We start from the raw sequence: 21205 nt of genomic DNA on the forward strand, positions 1-21205 counted from the left end.
TTTAAAACTCATGTCTCATCAACTGATAGTGACAGATTATCTTATTTTTGTACCCTGTGTTTTTTAATAAACCATAACATTTTGGCCCCAAGATTCCTCATGAAACCAAATAAGAGCCTTTTTACTGAAGGTTACTGATGGAATTCCCTCAACTTCATAGCAGGGATTTCATTAGTCTCATTCCTCGTGGATGTTTTCTATTTAAAAAGTGAATTTCTGGTGGAAAGTGTATCTGTGTTTTAAGCTCAGAAGAACAGCCTGACCTCTGGCAGTGTCAGGAGAAAGGCTCACTGTGCTGATGTGGAGACTGAACTGTCTTCCTGCCTCCTTTCTGCCTTGAAAATAAATGCTTCTGCCATCCTGGTGTAGTATTTTAGATCCTTTCTTTAAATAGGCCATTAAGTGGAAGCAGGGTCACAAAAGGTGAGTTTTGTGCCTCTGGCAGCACTTGAGTTAAACTAAGAGCATTTAATATCAGCTGATTAATCATGAACAAAACATCTGAAGTAAGATGGCCCTGAAACATCTTTGGAGACAAATTAGCTGCCCATAGGCTTGAATGGGCCATGGGATTGCTGCTTGGTGATATAAATGTGTAACTGAGGTTAAGGGGATACTTCTCTCTCAGCCAGCAAAATGTCTTTTTTCAGAAGTTTGGGTGTTTTAAAAGTCAGAACTGGTGGTGATAGCCAGAAGAGGGATCTGTGTGTGCCTGCAGTTGCTTTAGGCAGTTCTGTGTGGAGCAGTGTCATCTGTGTGGTGCTGGAAGGCAATAATTTCCTTTAGTTTTTAATGCTTAAAAACCGAGACACCTGGAGCAGAATGGTGTCACATGTGTGTGACAGTCTGTGCACACACTCATAGAGTCACAGAATCATCAGGGTTGGAGGAGACCTCTAAGATCATTGAGTCCAACCATGAACCTGTCCCTGCTGGAACCCCTAAACCAGATCCTCCAGTGCCAGATCCAGATACTTCTTCAACACTTCCAGGGATGATGACTCCACCACCTCCCTGGGCAATATCCCAGTGCCTGAACACCCATGTTAGGGAAAACATTTTTCCTAACATCTAATCTAACTCTGCCCTGGCTCAGCTTATGACCATTCCCTTCTTGTTTCCAGCATTAATTTCCTAGGTGGTTTCCTCTCAAGTTCACCACGTGAGTAAGAATGATCCCTGCAGGCAATTTCCTGTTAACATTGTTGGCTTTGTGTTTGTTTTTCCCCCTAGGGTTCAATGTTGGCAGGAGTGCTGGTGGCAGATCCACGCTCCGGGAGATCAACCGGGATGCTTGTCACTTCCCAGGCTTCCCTGTCCTGCAGTCCCTGCTCCCGAAGCACACCAACGTGCCTGCACTCTATTTCCTTCTCATGGCCCTTTTCCTGCAGCAGCCAGTCACTGAACTGCCTGAATACCTGCAGGTCAGTGCACCTGTCAGCAGCAGCCAGTGTAATCAGGGTTCCCAGGTAGGGATTATCTAGCAAGATGTACATGTGGTTCTGTCTGTCCTGAAAGAATCTAATGGATTAACCAGGCCTACTCCTTCTTCTCTGCAGCTGAGTCACAGTCAGGATGTGGTGTCTAGTGCTGAGCTGTTGGGGTGGGAGGACTGTGGGGGTATGTGGAAGTCAACTTGCTCTGGCTCAGCTGTCACTGGTGTCATTCTGCTCCATGGAGAAGCAGGTCACTGGTTCAACCTGGTGTGGGGTGGACATGGAAGGGGACATAATTTTTTGCTTGCTTTCTTTGGTTGTGTGGGGGTTTTGTGGGTGTTGTTTTGCTTTATTTGTTTACTCCCCAGTGAAGACAGGCTAAGGGAGTTGGGACTGTTCAGCCTGGAGAAGAGAAGGTTGTGTGGAGACCTCAGAGCACCTTCCAGGAGCTGAAGGGGCTCCAGGGAAGCTGCAGAGGGATCTGTGTTAGGAGCTGCAGGGACAGGACAAGGGGCAATGGGCACAAATGGAAAGAGGGAAATTTAGGTTGGATACCAGGCAGAAGTTTTCCCTGTGAGGGTGGTGAGACCCTGTGCCAGGTTGCCCAGGGAGGCTGTGGCTGGCCCCAACCCGGCAGGGGGCCAGGTTGGCTGAGCCTTGAGCAACCTGCTCTGGTGGGAGGTGTCCCTGCCCAGGGCAGGGGTTGGGGCTGGATGATCTCTAAGGTCCATTCCAACCCCTAAAATTCTGATTTTTAAAGAGTGAGGAGTTGCTGTGTTAAAGAGAGTTCAGAAGGTTGCAGACCAAATAAAGTAGCTTTTATTTCAGAAAGTCTAAGTGCTTTTATAGGGAGACAACTCGGCTGGTGCTGGAAAACATTTGTTCGTATTCTGAACAGGTTGACTGTGGGCTTGTTTGAGTTGTATGTAAATGAGCAGATATTATATGGTCTCCAGCTGAGTGCTAGGAAGCCTTGGGGGTAGTACTTCATGGAGGAAAGCCACACTCCAGCAGAGTGCCTGCTTGGAATGGAGGCAGTGAGAGCTGAAAAGTAAACATTTTGGACTGGAAGGTGTTCTGCCTTGCCTCTTTTCTCAAGAGGAATACTTGGCAGCACATTCAGCACTGCTGCCATGAAGTAAGGCTCACTCCTCTGCTTACAGCCCTGGAGCCTGATGCTGTTCAATCAAATCTAAAGTCAGCTACTCTGTAGTGTTCTTAATGTTAGAGGTTATTTTTTTCATTGATTTAATTATTCGGACTTGCTGGAAAATGCAACTTGATTCATTTGTGTTGCTCATGGGGTACCATGTGGGTTTTACTGCTAGATGTGAGTGAAGTAAACTGAGGTGATTGTCCAGCACATGTTTTGTTTCAAAACACTTAAATACTTGAAGAAGGTGAGAGTTAAAGGGGATTTTCTTCTGTGAGTCATAACCTTCATGTGAAGCTTTGGTGGTAAAGTTTGGAGGAGGCAAAAGAATGAATTTTTTAGATACTGCTAAGTGAGCATATTGTTTGTGTGATAAAAAGTAGTGTCCAACTCCATAGGAGGAAGGGTTTATCTCATGTCTTCTTTCTTCTCTTTCACCTCTTCCAGTTTGACTTAGACTCTATTTGGACATTCATATTTGGAGTTCCTGCCTCCTGTGGCACTGTTACCTCCTCCATACACAGTGTCTGCACAGAAGCTGCCTTCCTGTTACTGGGAATGCTGAGGAGCATGCTGAATTCTGTAAGCATAGAAGATGTTGCTTGTATTTGCATATACTGAGTTGTTCAAGTTTGCCATGCAGTAAAAAGCCAAATGAGCAAAGCTGAGGTTTTGTTAGTGCCATGACAAACCCAGCTGTGAGTTAGGCTTATAATGCTTGGGTGAAAATTGTCATTTTAGTGGGTTATTCTATGCTACCTTTTCCCCCTAGTACCTGTAGAATTATTAGTGGCTGCAAAATTAACGTGGTTTTTTCACAAAAAGGCTTTGTGTTTAGCTGCTATTAAAGCAAAACAAGAAAGTGAAAGGATAAAATGTCCTTGACAGAGATAATTGAATTTATTTCCTGATTAACATCATGGGGGAATGTTTGAGACTCTCTATCCCATCTGCTTAGAGCTGTGTGAGTTGCAGATTCTGTGCATGAACCTTCCACATGCAGAGAAGTCTCCTGACTATGAATAGACACATGCTGGAGGAAAAGAATTTACGGCCAGGAAATGAATTTACTGTCTTCTCAGCTTTGAATCTAATGTCAAAAGTAGTGAACATTGGTTTCTCAGCGGGGAAATATTGTATTTCCCTGAAGTCAGAGTGTGTTATCTGCTGAAAATTGTCTCATTCCATGTTTGAAAAGCAGCACCTGTTGAGTTGTCATGTGTCTGTGGTGTGCTCTATTGCTTTCATGTTTCTCCCATGTTCACATGTTCAGAAGCATCTGCTGGACATGTGTACTGGTTATGTCTCCATGACCTGTTGCAGTACACATTCTTGTTGGTGATGTGCTCAAACACATTTTCTGTCACTTGTTTGATCACCTGTTAGGTCACATGTTCAGACACTGTGCCTTCAGTCATGTGTTCTGACAAGTACTCCAACACACATCTGACATGTTCTGGAGGTGCTTTTCACAGCTGCTCATATTCCCAGCCCCATCTCCAATGTCTTAGTTCTGTTCTGCTTGTCCATGTGGTTGATCACATTTGGTCCCATCTTTGCTCATGTGTCACGATCATGTCATTCCATGTTTGACAGTGTGTTTGATTACATGCAGCTTCTCTTGCTGCACCTCCTCTCTGAAACATTCTTCAGTTAGTGCCATCTGTGCTAACCTGGTGTTTGTTTCTCACCCTAGCCTTGGCAGTCAGAGGAAGAAGGCTCTTGGCTTCGAGAGTATCCAGTCACCTTGATGCAGTTCTTTCGCTATCTCTATCACAATGTGCCCGACCTCATCTCCTTGTGGATGAGTCCAGAGTTCCTGTGTGCACTGGCAGCAACAGTGTTTCCCTTCAACATACGACCTTACTCTGAGATGGTAGGAAATCCAACTACTTAGCTGTTTTATTTCCCTCCTCAATGTTCCTTTTGAGGATTTATCAATTACCAGAGACAAAGCTGTTCTGACCCTGCCACAGAGGTCAGCATCAAGGCTGGGCTGTTTGTTCTTGGGGTTTGGAGCTGAGAGAAGTGCCTGTTCAAGTCAAGGGCAGCCAGTTGCTGTGCAGAGACATCTGAAGCAGCATTTCAGAGGGAGCACACACAGCTGATTTGTTTTCTAGCAGACCATTATCTTCAGTTATATGAGTAATATTAGCTCAGATTTACAAAAGCAAAAGAGGCTGAGTCAGCCTGTGCTTTCAGCCCTTTGCTCTGGAGGATGAGATAAGATCTAAAATTTCTTTTTCCTCCCACTTCCCATTTCTGCTTTTGTGGCCTAACCACAAAACAGTGTTCTTGTATTTCCTGGAAACTATTGAGTTCAAGCCAGGAGAGGATGTGAGTTCAACTTTGCTGCCTGAAGTATTCTGTCAGCTCAGTGTCATTTACAAACAATACTGTTTCTAGAAGGTGAATGGACAGGAAACAAACAGATATTGTTAGTCAACATCTAAAAGTAACTTCATTAAGAACATGTAAGGATAGTTAGGCTACAGGTTGCCAAATGCTTGAACTGTGGAGGGTATGATAAAACACTTCAGGAAATAGTTACTGGTGGCATCATTTAGTTGTCAATAAAAGTGGGAGATCAAATTGTAACAGTGCATGCTGATGAGTCTCTCATGAAGACAGGATGTTTTACTTTATGTAAATAAAATGTTTTAGGAGCTCTCTCAAAAAAAAGTGCCACTTATAAACTGGTAATGCTGGTTTGGCATTCACCTATACAGAGATTTAGAGACTTGTGTCTCTGAGCATGTTTTGCTTTAACGACTAGATCCCTTGAAACTTTGTGTAATGGCCTGACAACTTGAGCTCTTGGCTGTTTGAGGTCTCTCTCGACTCCAAATTGGTTTACTCCTCCAGCAAATTGGTTTACTCCTCTGCCCAAATGTGTGGCACTAATCAATCCCTTGGGAAGCAGCTAAAGAGCAGCCAGATCACAAAATATCATAACCCAAATTCAGCCTCGAGAGAAAATTCTTAGCTGATCTTTCAGCTCTTCTGGGGTTGCTATTAAAACTAGAGAGAGTACACATTTGGGCTTCTGTGAGTTTGTGGAGAGAACTCTCCTCCTCAAGCCCAGCACAAGTGCAGAGCCTTTGGTTCCTTTGCGTGTGAGCTGGGGCGCGATTGGCCTGGTGAGGGAAATTGTTGGCTCCTCTTTATTTGGAGGAGGGAGTTAAAGAGTCTTTTGGATTTCTGTTCATCAGAAATGGGAAAGCTGTGGAGACCCTTTTTTGTTTTCTTTTTTTAGAGATTTTTGGGAAACCGGCTTACCCATAACTGCACTCTGGTGAAGGTATCGTATTGCAAAAAGAAAAGGCTCAGTTCTTTTTTTGTTCTGTCATGTAAGCTTGATGGCCTTTTTCAGTTGCCTTCTGTCTTGATTTTATTTTAACTGCTTTAGTTAAAAACTTTTTTAAAAGTTTTCTTTTTTCATTTTTTTCATTTTTTTTTTCATTTTTTTTGCCATGAGAAAGTTTTATTTTTGCCAAGTATCTGGAAATTGCCCAAGTAGTTCTTGTTGGTCAGTGAATGTGAAATGTAACTCATGCCCAGTGTTCACTGATTATCATTTGCCTTGGGAATCTGAAACTGGATATTTCTTCTTTGTGTATTAGGGAATGATCCTGAACAGCATAGTCTTGTAAAAAGGCTTCTTAAGAAGCAAAATGTGAAGGGATAAGCTTGGAAAGACAAGCAAAGCATAGAGAAGTGAAGAAACTGCCACTGATCTGCTGCTCTCTACTCTGCTGTTCTCTTTAACATGCTGTTTCTCACAGGTCACTGATCTTGATGATGAGGTTGGGTCCCCAGCTGAAGAGTTTAAAGCCTTTGCAGCTGATTCTGGCATGAACAGGAGCCAGTCAGAATACTGCAACGTTGGCACCAAGACCTACCTGACCAACCATCCTGCCAAGAAGTTTGTGTTCGACTTCATGCGTGTGATGATCATTGATAACCTGTGTCTCACACCAGCCAGCAAACAGACTCCTCTGGTAGATCTTCTGCTGGAGGTACAGTTTCTTTGGGGTTTGGGTTTTGTTTGGGTTTTATTGTTTGAACTTGTTGTGACACAATATTCCCTAAAATATTTTCCTCTATTTCCCTTTCAAAGTTAGAGTAGTGGTGACCTGGGAATCCATAGAATGGTCGTGAAATAAGAGTGGGAAAAGAAAAACAAACACTAGTGTCTCAAATAGTTTGTTCACCTTTCTTTAATGGATAAAACCTAACGAAACAAATGCAGAGGGTTTATCCCAGTGTCTTCTGAGAATGTTTCCTGCACTTCTCCTCCCTGGCCCACACTCCCAGCACTTGTGTGTACTCATAGAATCACAGAATCATAGAATTTAAGGGTTGGAATGGACCTTACAGCCAATGTGTAGTTGATGTGCACACTTAAATTTTTTACTTTTTAAACTTTTTACTTGAGACAGAATGTTAAGAGAAAAAGGAGGATTTCACAAGAGTTGAGAAAAGAGAAAATCACCTAGAACACCTTCCCTCTCCCTCTTTTTTTTCCAGAGATATTAATTACCTTAATGTCTTTTATCAGGCATCCCCTGAAAGATCAACACGAACACAGCAGAAGGAGTTTCAGACCTATGTTCTGGATGGAGTGATGGACCACTTGCTTGCAGCTGATGTTTTATTGGGTAATGCAGCAAAGTTTAATTACCAGCCTATTGATCTGAACACAAGGTTTTGATTCTGTGACTTTTTTGTTGTTCTCTTTTCTTGCAACTTGATTGTCTTTATTTTTTCCCCTTCCCTTTGATGTGTAAATGGTGTTGCTGTGCTTGCATGTTCCCTCACTACCTTGATTGTGCCAAAGTTGTAAAATAGGTTAGTAAAAAAAAACTACATGGCATAAATGTTTTGGATATGTAAGTCAGACAAATTGCAGTCACATCAGAAAATAACTGAAACTGGATCTTGCATCATCTCTCTTGTCCTTGTGCCTTGGCAGAGGAGCTTCTGTCAATTTATGACTGGTTGGACTTCTGTTTTTTTAGAACCTGGCTTTGTTTCTATTTCCTCTTGCTGTTGTTTTATTATGAAGGCAACACCCCACGAAAAAGGATTAGCACTCCATGGATAAATGGACAGGAAGAGAATTAGAAGCTGAATGTCTGTAGAGTAGGCTGTCCCACCAGTGCATGGGTTTCAGTGGTCAGGAAGGAATCCTGGAGAAATATCACTGCTCAGGGGCCCAGTTGGATTTCATGGTGGCCTGCTAGACTTCCCAGGAGCTCTTGGTCTGCTCTATCATGATCCTAGGTGTCATGGGGCTGCATGCATTTCATACTCACAGAATTTTAGGGGTTGGAATGGAGCTTAGAGCTCATCCAGCCCCAACCTCTGCCCTGGGCAGGGACACCTCCCACCAGAGCAGGTTGCTCAAGGCTCAGCCAACCTGGCTGTGAACACTGCCAGGGTTGGGGCAGCCACAGCCTCCCTGGGCAACCTGGGACAGGGTCTCACCACCCCCACAGGGAAAACTTCTGCCTAAGATCTGACCTCAATTTCCCTCCTTCAATTTGTGCCCATTGCTCCTTGTTCATTTCTGTTCAGACCATTTCTTGCCACAGCAGTAATTTTTCTTATTCTGGGTGCAGTTCATTGATAAAATAAATCCAGAATTATGATAAAATAAATCCAGACCCATGTTTCTTTACCATCAAAGCTCATTGTAGGGAAGCCATGAGGCTTTAGCTTTATCTTTGATTGGATTTGTTTCTTTTTTACAGAAGCCTAGAAAGCACAGACTAAAGTGAGTGTATTTATGCAGAGGGTTTTTTGGATGAATGAAGACAACTTTGGGGTTTTTTGTTCCCTAGGTGAGGATGCATCTCTGCCCATAACAAGTGGAGGAAGCTACCAAGTGCTGGTGAACAATGTGTTTTACTTTACACAGCGTGTGGTGGATAAGCTTTGGCAGGGCATGTTCAACAAAGAATCCAAACTTCTTGTGGACTTCATAATCCAGCTCATCGCACAGGTGAGGGAGTTCTCTCTTGCCCTGCCTGTGGAACCATTTTTGCAGGTTGTGTTTAAATGCACAGAGTGGTTGCACTAAGCAATCTACTAGTGACACATGTTGGGTCAGCAGAGAAATACTCTGTTCTTTCTCAGGTTTTCTCTTTACTGAGCTCTCTTACCACATCTTGTCAATGTGGAGTGCTTTAATATGAGTAAAAACTCTCAATTGTTTTTGAGAAAATAAACAGTGAAAGAAACCTCTCATGAATTTTGGGTGTTACTAAATTTACCTTGATGTTTTTGAGAAGCTTCCTCAGACACTTTGATTGGAGATGGTTAGAAGACTTTTACTGTTACAAATCAGCAGCATCTTTATAGATGTTAAAATCATATATGTCTCATCATTAATGTCATTTCAGTCCTTGGAATTCATGGAATTGACACTTCTTAGTAAAACACAGTTGTGAAAAATGAGCCTGGCTCAGTTCAAGGGCAGATTGTGTGCCAGTAAAATGATTTTGTACTGCTATCTGATCATGGTTTTTTACTTTATATTAGTCAAAAAGAAGATCTCAGGGACTCTCACTGGATGCCATTTATCACTGCCTGAACAGAACCATCTTGTATCAGTTCTCAAGAGCACACAAAACTGTCCCTCAGCAAGTGGCTCTCCTCGATTCCCTGAGGGTCCTCACTGTGAACAGAAACCTAATTCTGGGACCTGGAAATCATGATCAGGAGTTCATCAGCTGCCTAGCTCACTGCTTGATTAATCTGCATGTGGGAAGGTAAGTGCCTCAGACAGGAGCTCATGCCAGAGCTCTGAAGTACTCAAACAACCTGTTCTTTCTCAGCAGTGACACTCACCTTGCAAATCAGTCAGCAAATTCTGGAGAAGTGTTTATGATTCTCCAGCCAGTGAATTGCAAGCAAGCTTAAGAACTTCATTTTGAAGCAAAAGTAGGTTTGAAGATCCTGGGTATGGAGAACATTTTTACCTCCTTTTACAGAGGTGTTTTAAAATACTGACACAAGTATTTAACTGCTTTGTTATCTTTTTATGACTTGAAATAAAGATAGACAGATCTGTCTTTAAAGATAGAAGCACTGGTGCTGGGTGATGAATAGTCAGATCTGTCACTAGATTTATTGCCTGTTGATCGTTTCATGCAAATTCTCTGTCTTAGTATTTGCTCTGTATAGCTTTGAGTAAGGCCAGTCATGCAGTAAATCATAACAAATGCTGTAGACACCCACTTTCCTGCATTGCTGCAAATGCCAACCTGGCATTTGCATTTCTTCTCTCCAAAGAGATGCACGACTTGTGCTTCAGCCAAAGACACTTGGCAAGTGTTGCCAAAACCCTCATGTTCTCCATTTCTGGCCTCATCTGTTCTGGGTTTCTTCAAATAAAACCATCTTCTTCTCGTGACACCAGTGCCCATGGCATGTCCTTTTCTCAGAAATCTTCGGTTCAGCTTGTGAGCACAGATTGTCAGAGCTCAAATGGACAGAAGTGAAGATACTTTGAGTGTGTTAATCCTTGTGGTGCTGTTACAGGGAACCAAATCCTTTAGTTGGGGTGTTTTGTCTGTTTCTGGTGGTCAGTTCCTTGTGTATTTGCAGCAATGTTGATGGGTTTGGATTGGAAGCAGAAGCCAGAATGACAACTTGGCACATTATGATCCCCTCTGATATAGAACCAGATGGAATCTACAATCAAGATGTCAGTGAAGGTAAATCTGACAGTGGCAATGCCACAAAATGCTGCTAATGCCACTTTGGTGTTGTCATCACTAATCTTTTACTCCAGTTACTCTGAGGTGGAGGTTGTGGGACATGTGTGTTACACAGTCACTGTCTGGAGGGGTGAGTGGGTGTCTGTGTGTATAAAAACAGATGAAAAGACACTTAGAAATACCAAGATAGACACATCAAGAATAAGTTACTAGTTTTTAATTAAATAAAATAAAGAGTAAGAGCTCTTCATTGTTTTCTGGACATGCACCAGACTTACACAACATGCTTTATATGAACTGTGTACAGTGCAATAGAAACAGGTAGATATGGGAGATGAATCACAACTAATCAGTGTTCAACATTCTCAGAGGAAAAATTGCCAAAATTAATTGCTAGATACTTTCTGATAGCATATTAATGGCAAAAAAAAGACAGTCTGGCCAAAGGCATTTCACATGTCATGCAAGAGGGGAAGAAACTAGAGTGCAGTTGCAGAAATTATTCATTTCACTGCTATAAAAATACCAATTTTTTGAACACTGTAGAGAGCTTTCTGTTTCTGGTCTTGCATTTATGCAGGTCGTCAGCTTCTTTTAAAAGCCATTAACAGAGTGTGGACAGAGTTGATCCACAGTAAAAAACAGGTTTTAGAAGAAGTTTTCAAGGTGACACTTCCTGTCAATGATCGTGGCCAAGTGGATATAACCATGGCAAGGCCTTTTATTGAGGAAGCAAGTTTGAAGTGTTGGCAAAATCATTTGGGTAAGTGTAACTGAGGATTTACGTGTTCTGAATGGTAAATTTCCTTGGAGTGAACCACAGGCATTGGATGATTGTAGGATGTTCTCAGGGCTGGGTGGGAGATCCTCCTGGGCATGTCTGGCTGCAGCCTGCTGAAGCTTGGACTGGTGACGAGACTGGAAACGGGCAGCTGAGCAGCCCTTCTGTGGCTGTAGTGATACTGTAACTGCTTCTAGGCTGGGAAATCTGTTCAGCATGGAAAGAGGATGTGGGAATCCTGGTGGACAATCCTGGTGGGCAACAGGTTAAGCACAAGTTTGCTCTGTGCCCATGTAATAAAGAGCTGTTGCTTGACTGAATTAGCCAGAGTTTAAACTCATTAAAATTCCATAGACATGACTCCCTTGATGATTACCCAGTTCTAAAGTAATTGGGATGAACCTGGCTGAACAGAAAGCATTTTTGGAAACCTAGAATACTTGTTTTTCCAGTCTCTCTACTTCTAGATCTGCTTTGTTCTTAGTTTATGCTTGCTCAGGTTTCCAGTATCTCCCTGATATATTTTCAGAAGTGTTTTGAATGGTTTTTTAAAAGCAACTAAAATGGGAGGAGGGGAAAAAACCAACCTAAAAAGTGTTCCCAACACTTCGTTTTTCAGCTCACGAGAAGAAATGCATCAGTAGAGGTGAGGCCTTGGTTCCAACCACCCAGTCCAAGCTTTCACGAGTTAGCAGTGGATTTGGCCTCTCTAAACTAACTGGTTCCAGGAGAAACCGCAAGGAGAGTGGGCTGAACAAACACAACCTCTCCACACAGGTAATTTCTGTCAACATACAGCATGAAGTCTAAAATCCAGCTGTGTATGTTCAGGGTTTGTGGTAACTATCTTGCAGAGCGTGAAGTGATATCTGGTGCTTGGTTTTTCTTTCCCTTTATTCACATTTGTTGACTATGCAGACTTGGCATTTTGCTTCTGTGTGTCCTAAATCTAGTAGGTCTATATACATATCTGTAGCATTAAGCCAAGAGTTAAACTCTTTGTTAGTGAGTCTGCTCAGCTGCTTTATGGTTTTGCTAGTCTGGGTCTTAAATTCAGTTTGCAATACTGCACTGAAATGGAAGCTGAGAGACAAGTGTTTGTCCTTTCTTCCACCCTGCCCTCAAGATTAGGTGGTTTTTATTGTACCACAGAGAAGAGTTCAGCAAAACAATGTGATGGAAAACACATGTGATGGTAGAACAAGATACTTTCCAGAGCAGAGTAGCCCAGCAGTGCTGCTCTCAGTAATACCTAGTGGGGCATTGCTAGGAGTTAGTATAAAGTATTTCAGGCATTGAAAATAAGCAAAGAGCAAAGAAGGGTTTGAAAGTTTTGGAGGATTAAGCTGTTCTTGTATTTAGCACTTGAAACACTGGGGACATGTTGGTTCGAGGTGTATTCCTGCCACAAGGAAATGGATAACTCCTGATGACTTCATCAGGAAGTGTCCTGTGGAAACAGATACATTACTAGTTCTGTTACTGATCTGAAAACTACTCAGTGGCTTTGATAAAATGAAGAATTGTCAGTGCTCTCAGTCCTTTCACAGACATGAGCTGATGGGAACTGTTGCTGGATGTGTCAGGAGAGGGAGGAGGAAGAGAAAACAGAGAGACAGAGTGAGGAGGGATGAGTGTCTTGAGGACTTTCAGCAAACTGGGCAGAATCCACAGAATATTACTTAAAAGGAAACAGGGAAAGGTAATAGTTGCCCGTGCCAATCTTTGGCTGTTTGGGAATGATCTGAACCATTAGTCCAGTTTCAAATACTATTCAAGTGTTTGCCAGATATTTTTAAAGGATATTCCTGTACATTTTGTCATTCTGTCCCTCTTTCTTAGGAGATTTCCCAGTGGATGTTTACTCACATCGCAGTGGTTCGGGACCTGGTTGATATGCAGTATAAAGAGTACCAGGAGGTAAGACTTGAGGGACTGATGACCTGACACCGATTCTTTAGCCTGTTAGCTTATACTGATGCCATTTCTCAGTGTGGGGCTTGGAAAATACTGGGTTATCATAGGTGAAATGCTTGAATGTTTAGATACAATTGTTATTTTTTTAGGGCATTTTTAACTGCAATCAGATCAACAAATGAGGATCTGATCTGTCAGTAAATGAAAACTCTTGTCGCCATATTGCATGTTGAATCTTATTTTTTTCAAGAGTTTATGTAGTATTTCCTTAGAAGTGTAAAAAAAGAATAATCAAAGAACAAAAAGGGGGAGATTGGAAATGCACTGTCTGTCTAAAATCTTGTACAGCAGCTAAGAGAAGGTGCAGACAAACTTTGTGTGTGCAAACACTGCTTGTAGAGTAACTCAAAGAAAACCTGATGGTGCTGTGCAGTGATGGAAAGTGGCTGCTCTGTGCCTTCCTGGAGGTTTTCAAGCTGAGACTGGATGTGGCACTTAGTGCCACGGTCTAGTGACCACGGTAGGGTTGGACTCGGTGATCCTTGAGGTCTCTTCCAACCCAGTTGGTTCTATGATTCCAGAATGAAATCTTTGTGCCCTGTGGTTTCTTCCAAACATTCAATCCCAAAGGCACTGGGTTCAAACCAGTTGCTGAGCTGCATGACATAAATCTGAACAAATCAGCTTCTGAGAGAAGCAAGTCATTGAGAGCAATTAGTTAAAAAAATACAACCACCAAACTTTGCTTCATTAAACTTCTCTCTGCAGTGTAAATATGGGCAGGAAAACCTCGAAAACATTGTTCGGTTTCATTCTTTAAATCCTTGTTCAGGGGTTTAGTGTGAACATTTCCTTCATATTTGCCATTTAGAAGTATAGTTAACAGTGCAAACCAAAAACCAAAGCTTTTACCTTCTTTTTGTTCCTTTGCTTTCCCTCTTTGCTGTTAAGTTTACAGCATGAACTACTTTTACTGTAGCTGCCACCACAAATCTCTTCAAGCCACACTAGAAAATGCTACTAGAATTATGACTTATTACACATTTTCCTGTAGTGTAGTGAAAATGTCTCTGCTGATATCAGAATCAGGTTTAGCAGGTGAACTGAGCCATGTCTTTGTGTTCAGCGTCAGCAGAACGCGCTGAAGTACGTGACAGAGGAATGGTCCCAGATTGAGTACGAGTTGCTGCGAGAGAGAGGCTTGTGGGGTCCCCCCATAGGCTCCCACCTGGACAAGTGGATGCTGGAGATGACTGAGGGGCCCTGCAGAATGAGGAAGAAGATGGTGCGAAATGACATGTTCTATACTCAGTATCCCTACATGCCTGAGGCTGAGCAAGAAACAAACTTGGTGGTAAGTGTTCAAGAGTTTGTGGTGGGTGGTTTTTATGCCTTGTTGCAAAAATGTGCTTTGCTCTGTTGGTGTTGCCTGGTTGTCCTGTCTGTGTGGCCTAAATGGTTGGTCAAGTCTAGTTGGTCCTCGTAGTGTATTTAGGGAAGGGACTGAATCACTTGGCTCAAAACTAAGCAAACTTGAAGACCAACAACTGCAGCATGAGGTGGGGTATGCTGAGTGATCCTGCCAGCAAACAGCACAAGCATCTTCACAAGCCTCTGGAGGCTGAGAAGTACCACAACTTTGTGAGGTTTTAGCCTTATGCTAGATAATGTGGTAAACAGTGACTCGAAAAAAAAACTAGAAGAGGAAACCACACAGGCTCCAGACCTTGTTTTGGGTGTGTTTGTGAAATGTGCTTTCATCCATCCCTGAATACCAAGGTGGGCTGTGTAGCAGAAATTCATGTGGCTTTGAAAGCTTAGCAGTTCATTCCTGTTCATTTTGGAGCACTGAAGCAGTCTTTGTTGTGCCTTCTCGGGCATGCATGTATGTGTGCAGGATTGTATCCCCTCAAATTAAGCCTGAGTGTCAAAGTGCTTAGAATAAGCAAAGCAAACAGCATTCAGTGTGTTTGAAACCAGTGGGTGTGTTTGCCTGCCTGTGGTCTGACACACAGGAGCTTTACTGATAGTGCAGAACGTGCCATCATAGAACACTTGTGAGAAAAATGTTTCTCTGATGCTTATATAATTGATGCCCTGTTTTCAGTCTGACTTCTCAAGTAGACTTCCTGAGACACCTGATGATACCATTCCTCAAAAGGTAAAGAAACAAGTACCCTGACTGGAAGAATGTAAAATAAACACAACCTTTATCCTCCTGCATGTTAGGCAACCTTAACCAGGCTTCTACGTTTGGCTTCCAACTTGCTCTTTCAGTAAATAATTCCAGGCCTGAAGGTGTTTTCAGTAATCACATTAGAAGACCTTACTGTGCTGTCCTCAACCTTCACCTAATAAAACACTCTGTAGCTCTTCCCTCCTTTGCTGCACACTAACAGGCTGTGTTGGGCTGTGCTACCACTGTTCTCAATGTGTGAAGTGTTGTGGCTTTGGGATCTGAACTAATGGTTGGTGGAACATGTTTAGTAATGGGCAACACCATCACTTGGAAGCACTTACTGCAAAAGTGTTTCTTTCCAAGAGAGGAGTTGGTGAACAGTTTTTCTCCTTTTTGGCCATAATGGCCATTTTTACGTATGTGTAAAGCCCATATTAATTTTGTCTTAGCTGACTCTTCTGTTTTACTACTAATGAGATACACAAGTTTGTTTGAAAATATGAATCCTGCCCTGGAAAAAACAGACCTGCTTGGAAGTGGCTTCTCTGCAACCATGTTGGTATTGTGCTGCTTCTGTTAATGAGACTCTCAGTCTTGCCCATCACTAAGTACAATGTGTAGTGTGTGTTCACTGGCTTGAACTACCTTCCACAATGAACTAATACATGAAAATGAAGCAATTCTGTTCTACAGAATATCTAATACAAATAGTTATTGCTTTCCTGGATTTATGATAATATTATTTTGTAATTATTCCAACCCAGTTTTGAAATTCATGGGAAATGATGCTATAAAACAAACCAAAATGATTTGTGATGGAGAGCTGAACAAATTCACAAATCTTCTTAGGGGTTCAGGATGGGCTTAAAAAATAGTCAGAGAAGAAAATTTCCAATTCCAGTATAAAATCAGTGATTTTTCAACCATCCGTGTGCACCAGTGTGTTTCAATTTTGGCTCTCTAATAACTCTTTTATCTTCACCTGTATCTCCTGGCATATTTATTGTCCTCATTCGTTCCTGAATGTTCCTCAAGTTAGGAACATTAGAATTTAGCCTGTGATGGGAGATGGGATGGACAAAGGGGTAAGACCCACCACACACACACACACACAAAAAAAACCCCAAACCAAAACAACCATAACAACAAACCCTAAAAAATACTCCAACCCTAAACCAAAAAAACTCCACCAAAAATACCACCCAAAGGTACAGACAGTGCTTGAAGAATCATTCAGTTCAATGGATACTCTTGTGCCTATCTCCTGCCCTAAACCACCAGAATCTTCACTAAAGAAAAGAAACAACTGTATTAATGAAGAATTTTTGAGCCTTAAAGCCAATCCGTGGGTGCTTTCAGTTCATATCAACTTCCACATCTCTGTACCTGCCTCGAGGCAATTTTTTATTCTAATTATTGCCTGACAAAGACCTCAGCTAACTAACAGATCAGCTGCATTTGTGGTAGGGAGTTATGAAAGGTGATAAAATGTCATCTGATCAATCACTCTTAAGCACAGTTGATCCCAACCTTTTGTGTCAGTTCATAACACACTGGCCACACTTTTTATTTCTCATGCTATGGGTTTATCTGCAGGCTTTTCTGCAACCCCACTGCTACTTGGGTGGCTTCATTAGCTCCCTTACAAATTCACTGACAGCTTAAGTGCCCTGAGGAGTCTCTGTTCTCTCTGTGTTGGTGTATGACTGAGCACGCACAGAACATTCTGGGCATGCACTGCGCAGAGCACTGTAACCCTGGAACACTTCCCTGAGTGAGTGAGGAGTTGACTGACCGAGGACTTTGTTCAATTATCCCCAAGAAACCTGCTCGTTACCGAAGAGCGATAAGCTATGACAGCAAGGAGTACTACATGCGCTTGGCTTCTGGAAACCCTGCAGTCTTCCAGGATGCTATAGAAGAGCACACAGTGGGTGAAACAGCTCAGCAGGAGCCAGAACATGGGGAGGACACTATTGCAAGAGTCAAAGGTTAGATCACTTGGTTGTCCTGAACTGTTTTCTTCAAGTTTCTCTGCCTTTATGTCTTCTTGTGTGTTTGCAATAAGGATCCTGTAGGACTCTTGCTTTTCTCTCTTAGCCTTGAGCCAGTAATTTCAAAGATTATAGGTTTTGCAAAGCTAGTTTTTCAGGCCTTGGGGGTTTATTTATCCATCTCTGTTCTTCTTTTCCAGGCCTGGTAAAGCCTCCCCTGAAACGATCTCGCTCTGCTCCCGATGGAGGAGATGATGAGAACCAGGACCAATCACAGGATCAGATTGTTGAGGGGAGTTCAATTGATGAAGAGGAGAAGACTGACAATACAACTTTGCTTCGACTTCTTGAAGAAGGAGAGAAGGTACTGTGTTCCTCAAACACACTAAGAACTTATTGCACTGGAATTTTGCATTACATGTCACAGGAATGAATAATGTCCTATATACAGAGGTGATTCTCCCCCTCTGCTCTGCTCTGGTGAGGCCCACCTGGAATACTGCACACAGTTCTGGTGTCCTCAATGTGAGAAGGACATGGAACTGTTGGAGCAAGTCCAGAGGAGGCCCATATCTGCAAGTTACAAAGCAGTGTCTGGGGCTGGTTCTAACCAGGCTGTGGTCTGAGCCTGAGCTTGTTAATCTGCTTTCTCTCAGCATCTGCTTTTCATTCCAGATCCAGCACATGTACCGCTGTGCTCGGGTTCAGGGCCTGGACACCAGTGAGGGACTGCTGCTCTTTGGCAAGGAGCACTTCTATGTCATTGATGGCTTCACCATGACAGCCACCAGGGAGATACGGGACATCGAGACACTGCCTCCAAAGTGAGTGCATTTACAGAGTTCCCTCAGGCTTTGATAGCCCAGCAACAAGTATTTAATGAGATTTTTGAGGAGTCAACTCCTAAATAATGGAAGGTGCAGGAAGACTTCAAGTGCAGGTTCCTCTCTGCTTACAAATTCCTCAGTGTAGCCATGGTATCTTGTGAAAATTAACTGATTCTGTAACTGGGCTCTCTGCTCCAGCCCTGGCAGTGTTCACAGCCAGGTTGGATGAGCCTTGAGCAACCTGCTCTGGTGGGAGGTGTCCCTGCCCAGGGCAGAGGTTGGGGCTGGATGAGCTCTAAGCTCCATTCCAACCCCTAAAACTCTATGATTCATGAAGTAAGGGAATGAATCTTTTACCTTCTCATCTTTTCTCTCTTGCCTGTTTATGTTCATTTACAGGATGCATGAGCCAATCATACCTAGGGGAGCAAGGCAAGGTCCAAGTCAGCTCAAAAGAACATGCAGCATTTTTGCATATGAAGATATTAAGGAAGTGCATAAAAGGAGATACCTTTTGCAGGTAACTTGGACACTACATTTGGATTGAGGAGCCAGCTTTGGAGTTATCTGACCATGTTGTCATTTTTGAAAGCTAAAATCAATATATAACTGATGAGTTTTTCTTAAGTGAAGCTATTCACTGTGTTGAAATGGAAGCGTTTAAGTTGGGCATCCTTGGTGGAACGTTTGGTTTACCCTGCTTTGGTTTATTGGGTGTGTTAGTGAATGGTCTGAAAATAGAACATCTGGCCACAGTAAGTGAGATCTGCTTCACCATAATTTGGTGCCAGATGTAATACAATAAACTGGTCTGCACCTGACCTGCAGAGGTGACCAGCAAATAGTTGTTGACATGGGTTTGTCCTCTTTGTTTTCAGCCAATTGCAATCGAAGTTTTCTCAGGAGATGGACGGAATTACCTTCTAGCTTTCCAAAAAGGAGTCAGAAACAAAGTTTATCAAAGGTATTGTAAGATCAGTTAGAACACTTGATATGAATATTTGCAAATGTCTGTGTTGAGCCGTTTTTGAGCCTACAGTGACCTAAGAAGCTGAAGCAGAGTGCAGGAGTGATGGGTGCAGTGGATAACCTGGTAGCACCTCAGTGCTGCAGGAAAGAGCCACTGGGAGGCACTAAAGCCTGTGCATGGGCAGCGTGAGGGATGCCTGCAGGGAGAAAAGGGTCATTCAGTGCTGTTGGAGATGTGTCGTTGCTCAAAAGGAAAGCTGTAACTATCAGAAATGAATGCTGCTTCTAAGGGGATGACCAATGCAAACCTCATGGAGTTCGACCAAATGAAGTGCAAGGTCCTGCATCTGGGTCAGGGCTATCTCAGGCACAGCTAGAGGTTGGGTGGGAAAGGAATTGAGAGCAGCAATGAGGAGAGAGACTGTTGGAGCAAGTCCAGAGGAGACCATGAGGTTGCTAAGAGCACTGGAGCATCTCCCCTGTGAGGACAGGCTGAGGGAGTTGGGGCTGTTGAGCCTGGGGAAGAGAAGGTTGTGTGGAGACCTCAGAGCACCTTCCAGGAGCTGAAGGGGCTCCAGGGAAGCTGCAGAGGGATCTGTGTTAGGAGCTGCAGGGACAGCACAAGGGGCAATGGACACAAATTGAAGGAGGGAAATTTAGGTTAGGTCTTAGGCCGAAGTTTTCCCTGTGAGGGTGGTGAGACCCTGTGCCAGGTTGCCCAGGGAGGCTGTGGTTGCCCCAACCCTGGCAGTGTTCACAGCCAGGTTGGCTGAGCCTTGAGCAACCTGCTCTGGTGGGAGGTGTCCCTGCCCAGGGCAGGGGTTGGGGCTGGATGGTCTCTGAGGTCCATTCCAACCCCTAAAGTTCGATGATTCTGACAACACCATGGACAGAAACACTAATTAATCTCCTTTTTATTGCTGGCACAGGTTCTTGGCTGTGGTGCCATCTCTGACCGACAGTTCGGAGTCAGTGTCTGGGCAGAGGCCAAACACCAGCGTAGAGCAAGGGTAGGTGATTCTGGTCCTTGCAAGCTCTACAGCTCATCAGTTTCCAATCAGTGATGCTTGCATTAATGTCAGGACTATCTGGAGACTTCTGCCACCTCCATTTATAATTGGACATCACCAAAAGAGTAACTAGGGATGTTGTGCTCCAGTTACATTAAGTGTACTAATGTTATTGGCAGCATTGATGTATCTTCTTACTACTTAATATAAAGTATCAGAATTAATGTTGCTGGTATACAGATGTGTTCTGAAGGGAATTGGTGTCAAAGCCATTAGATTTGTCCAGGTTGGTAAAAAGATTTTAGTCATCAGCCACCACTTGCACTGAATTGCATAAGGAATATGCATAATCTTTACAGTATGTGTTTAGAAGTAAAAAAAACAGGTGCTGCTAAAGCAAAAAAAGGAACAAAGACCCATTTTTCTAACTTTTGCATTTTGCAAGTTTTAATCTTGAAACTTTGTTTTGTGTTGTGAAGATGTAACCCAGATCTTACTGTTAAGTCAGAAAATGCACTTCCTTTTTCCCATCAGGTCTGGCTTACTTAGCACTTTAGTGGGCGAAAAATCTGTTACTCAAAGATGGGAGGTAAGTAGAATCATAGAAAAACTTTGGGTTTTTTTTTTATTAAATTCCCCATTTTGTAGTGATACATAATGAATCGGTACAGATAAGTTGCATTGTCTTATTCAAACCAATGGCATATACTACTCTAGGAAGTGTATGTCAGCATTTTAGTTCATGGTATTTCATGATATCATCCTCAAATGAGAAATGGTTCCACTGTTGGAAGTGCACTGGGGGGGCTGTAGTGAAAGTAGAGTGAACATTGTATGTCTGGGGAGAGCTGGACACTGACAGTCCGGCAAGGGGGAGAGAGATCTGGTTGTTGTGAAGTGAAAAGCTCACAGTGCTGTAATCTGTCTTCTTTAAGAGAGGAGAAATCAGTAACTTCCAGTACCTGATGCACTTAAACACTCTGGCTGGCAGATCCTACAACGACCTCATGCAGTACCCTGTATTTCCCTGGATCCTTGCAGACTATGATTCAGAGGTAAATGAAACATCTTCTCAGCCTTGTCAGTCACCTTTTACAAGCTGGAGGTTTGGCAAACATTCCTGAGCTGGCTCACACTCGGGTTAAACCAAGGTTTGCCTTTCTCGACACTTGTTTGATTCAATCTGTTTTGTTCCTCCCACTTATCAGCAGG

General features: G+C 42.9%; 1 protein-coding gene across 1 annotated transcript in view; it reads left to right on the forward strand.

Annotated features, from left to right (window-relative positions):
* WDFY3 (WD repeat and FYVE domain containing 3) overlaps positions 1–21205 on the forward strand; it is a 94383-nt gene that overhangs the window by 59489 nt on the left and 13689 nt on the right. Inside the window, exons 30-50 of the mRNA XM_009072312.1 lie at positions 1234–1469; positions 3037–3171; positions 4286–4465; positions 6375–6608; positions 7151–7250; positions 8436–8596; positions 9136–9365; positions 10204–10313; positions 10897–11079; positions 11717–11874; positions 12940–13017; positions 14141–14368; positions 15122–15175; positions 17016–17184; positions 17388–17551; positions 17863–18011; positions 18414–18534; positions 18893–18978; positions 19913–19993; positions 20528–20582; positions 20929–21048. Coding sequence (XP_009070560.1) covers positions 1234–1469; positions 3037–3171; positions 4286–4465; positions 6375–6608; positions 7151–7250; positions 8436–8596; positions 9136–9365; positions 10204–10313; positions 10897–11079; positions 11717–11874; positions 12940–13017; positions 14141–14368; positions 15122–15175; positions 17016–17184; positions 17388–17551; positions 17863–18011; positions 18414–18534; positions 18893–18978; positions 19913–19993; positions 20528–20582; positions 20929–21048 — 3032 coding nt within the window. The remainder of the gene's footprint in view (positions 1–1233; positions 1470–3036; positions 3172–4285; positions 4466–6374; positions 6609–7150; positions 7251–8435; positions 8597–9135; positions 9366–10203; positions 10314–10896; positions 11080–11716; positions 11875–12939; positions 13018–14140; positions 14369–15121; positions 15176–17015; positions 17185–17387; positions 17552–17862; positions 18012–18413; positions 18535–18892; positions 18979–19912; positions 19994–20527; positions 20583–20928; positions 21049–21205) is intronic.

This window comes from Acanthisitta chloris, unplaced genomic scaffold (assembly GCF_000695815.1).
Source record: "Acanthisitta chloris isolate BGI_N310 unplaced genomic scaffold, ASM69581v1 scaffold13133, whole genome shotgun sequence".
NCBI lineage: Eukaryota > Metazoa > Chordata > Aves > Passeriformes > Acanthisittidae > Acanthisitta > Acanthisitta chloris.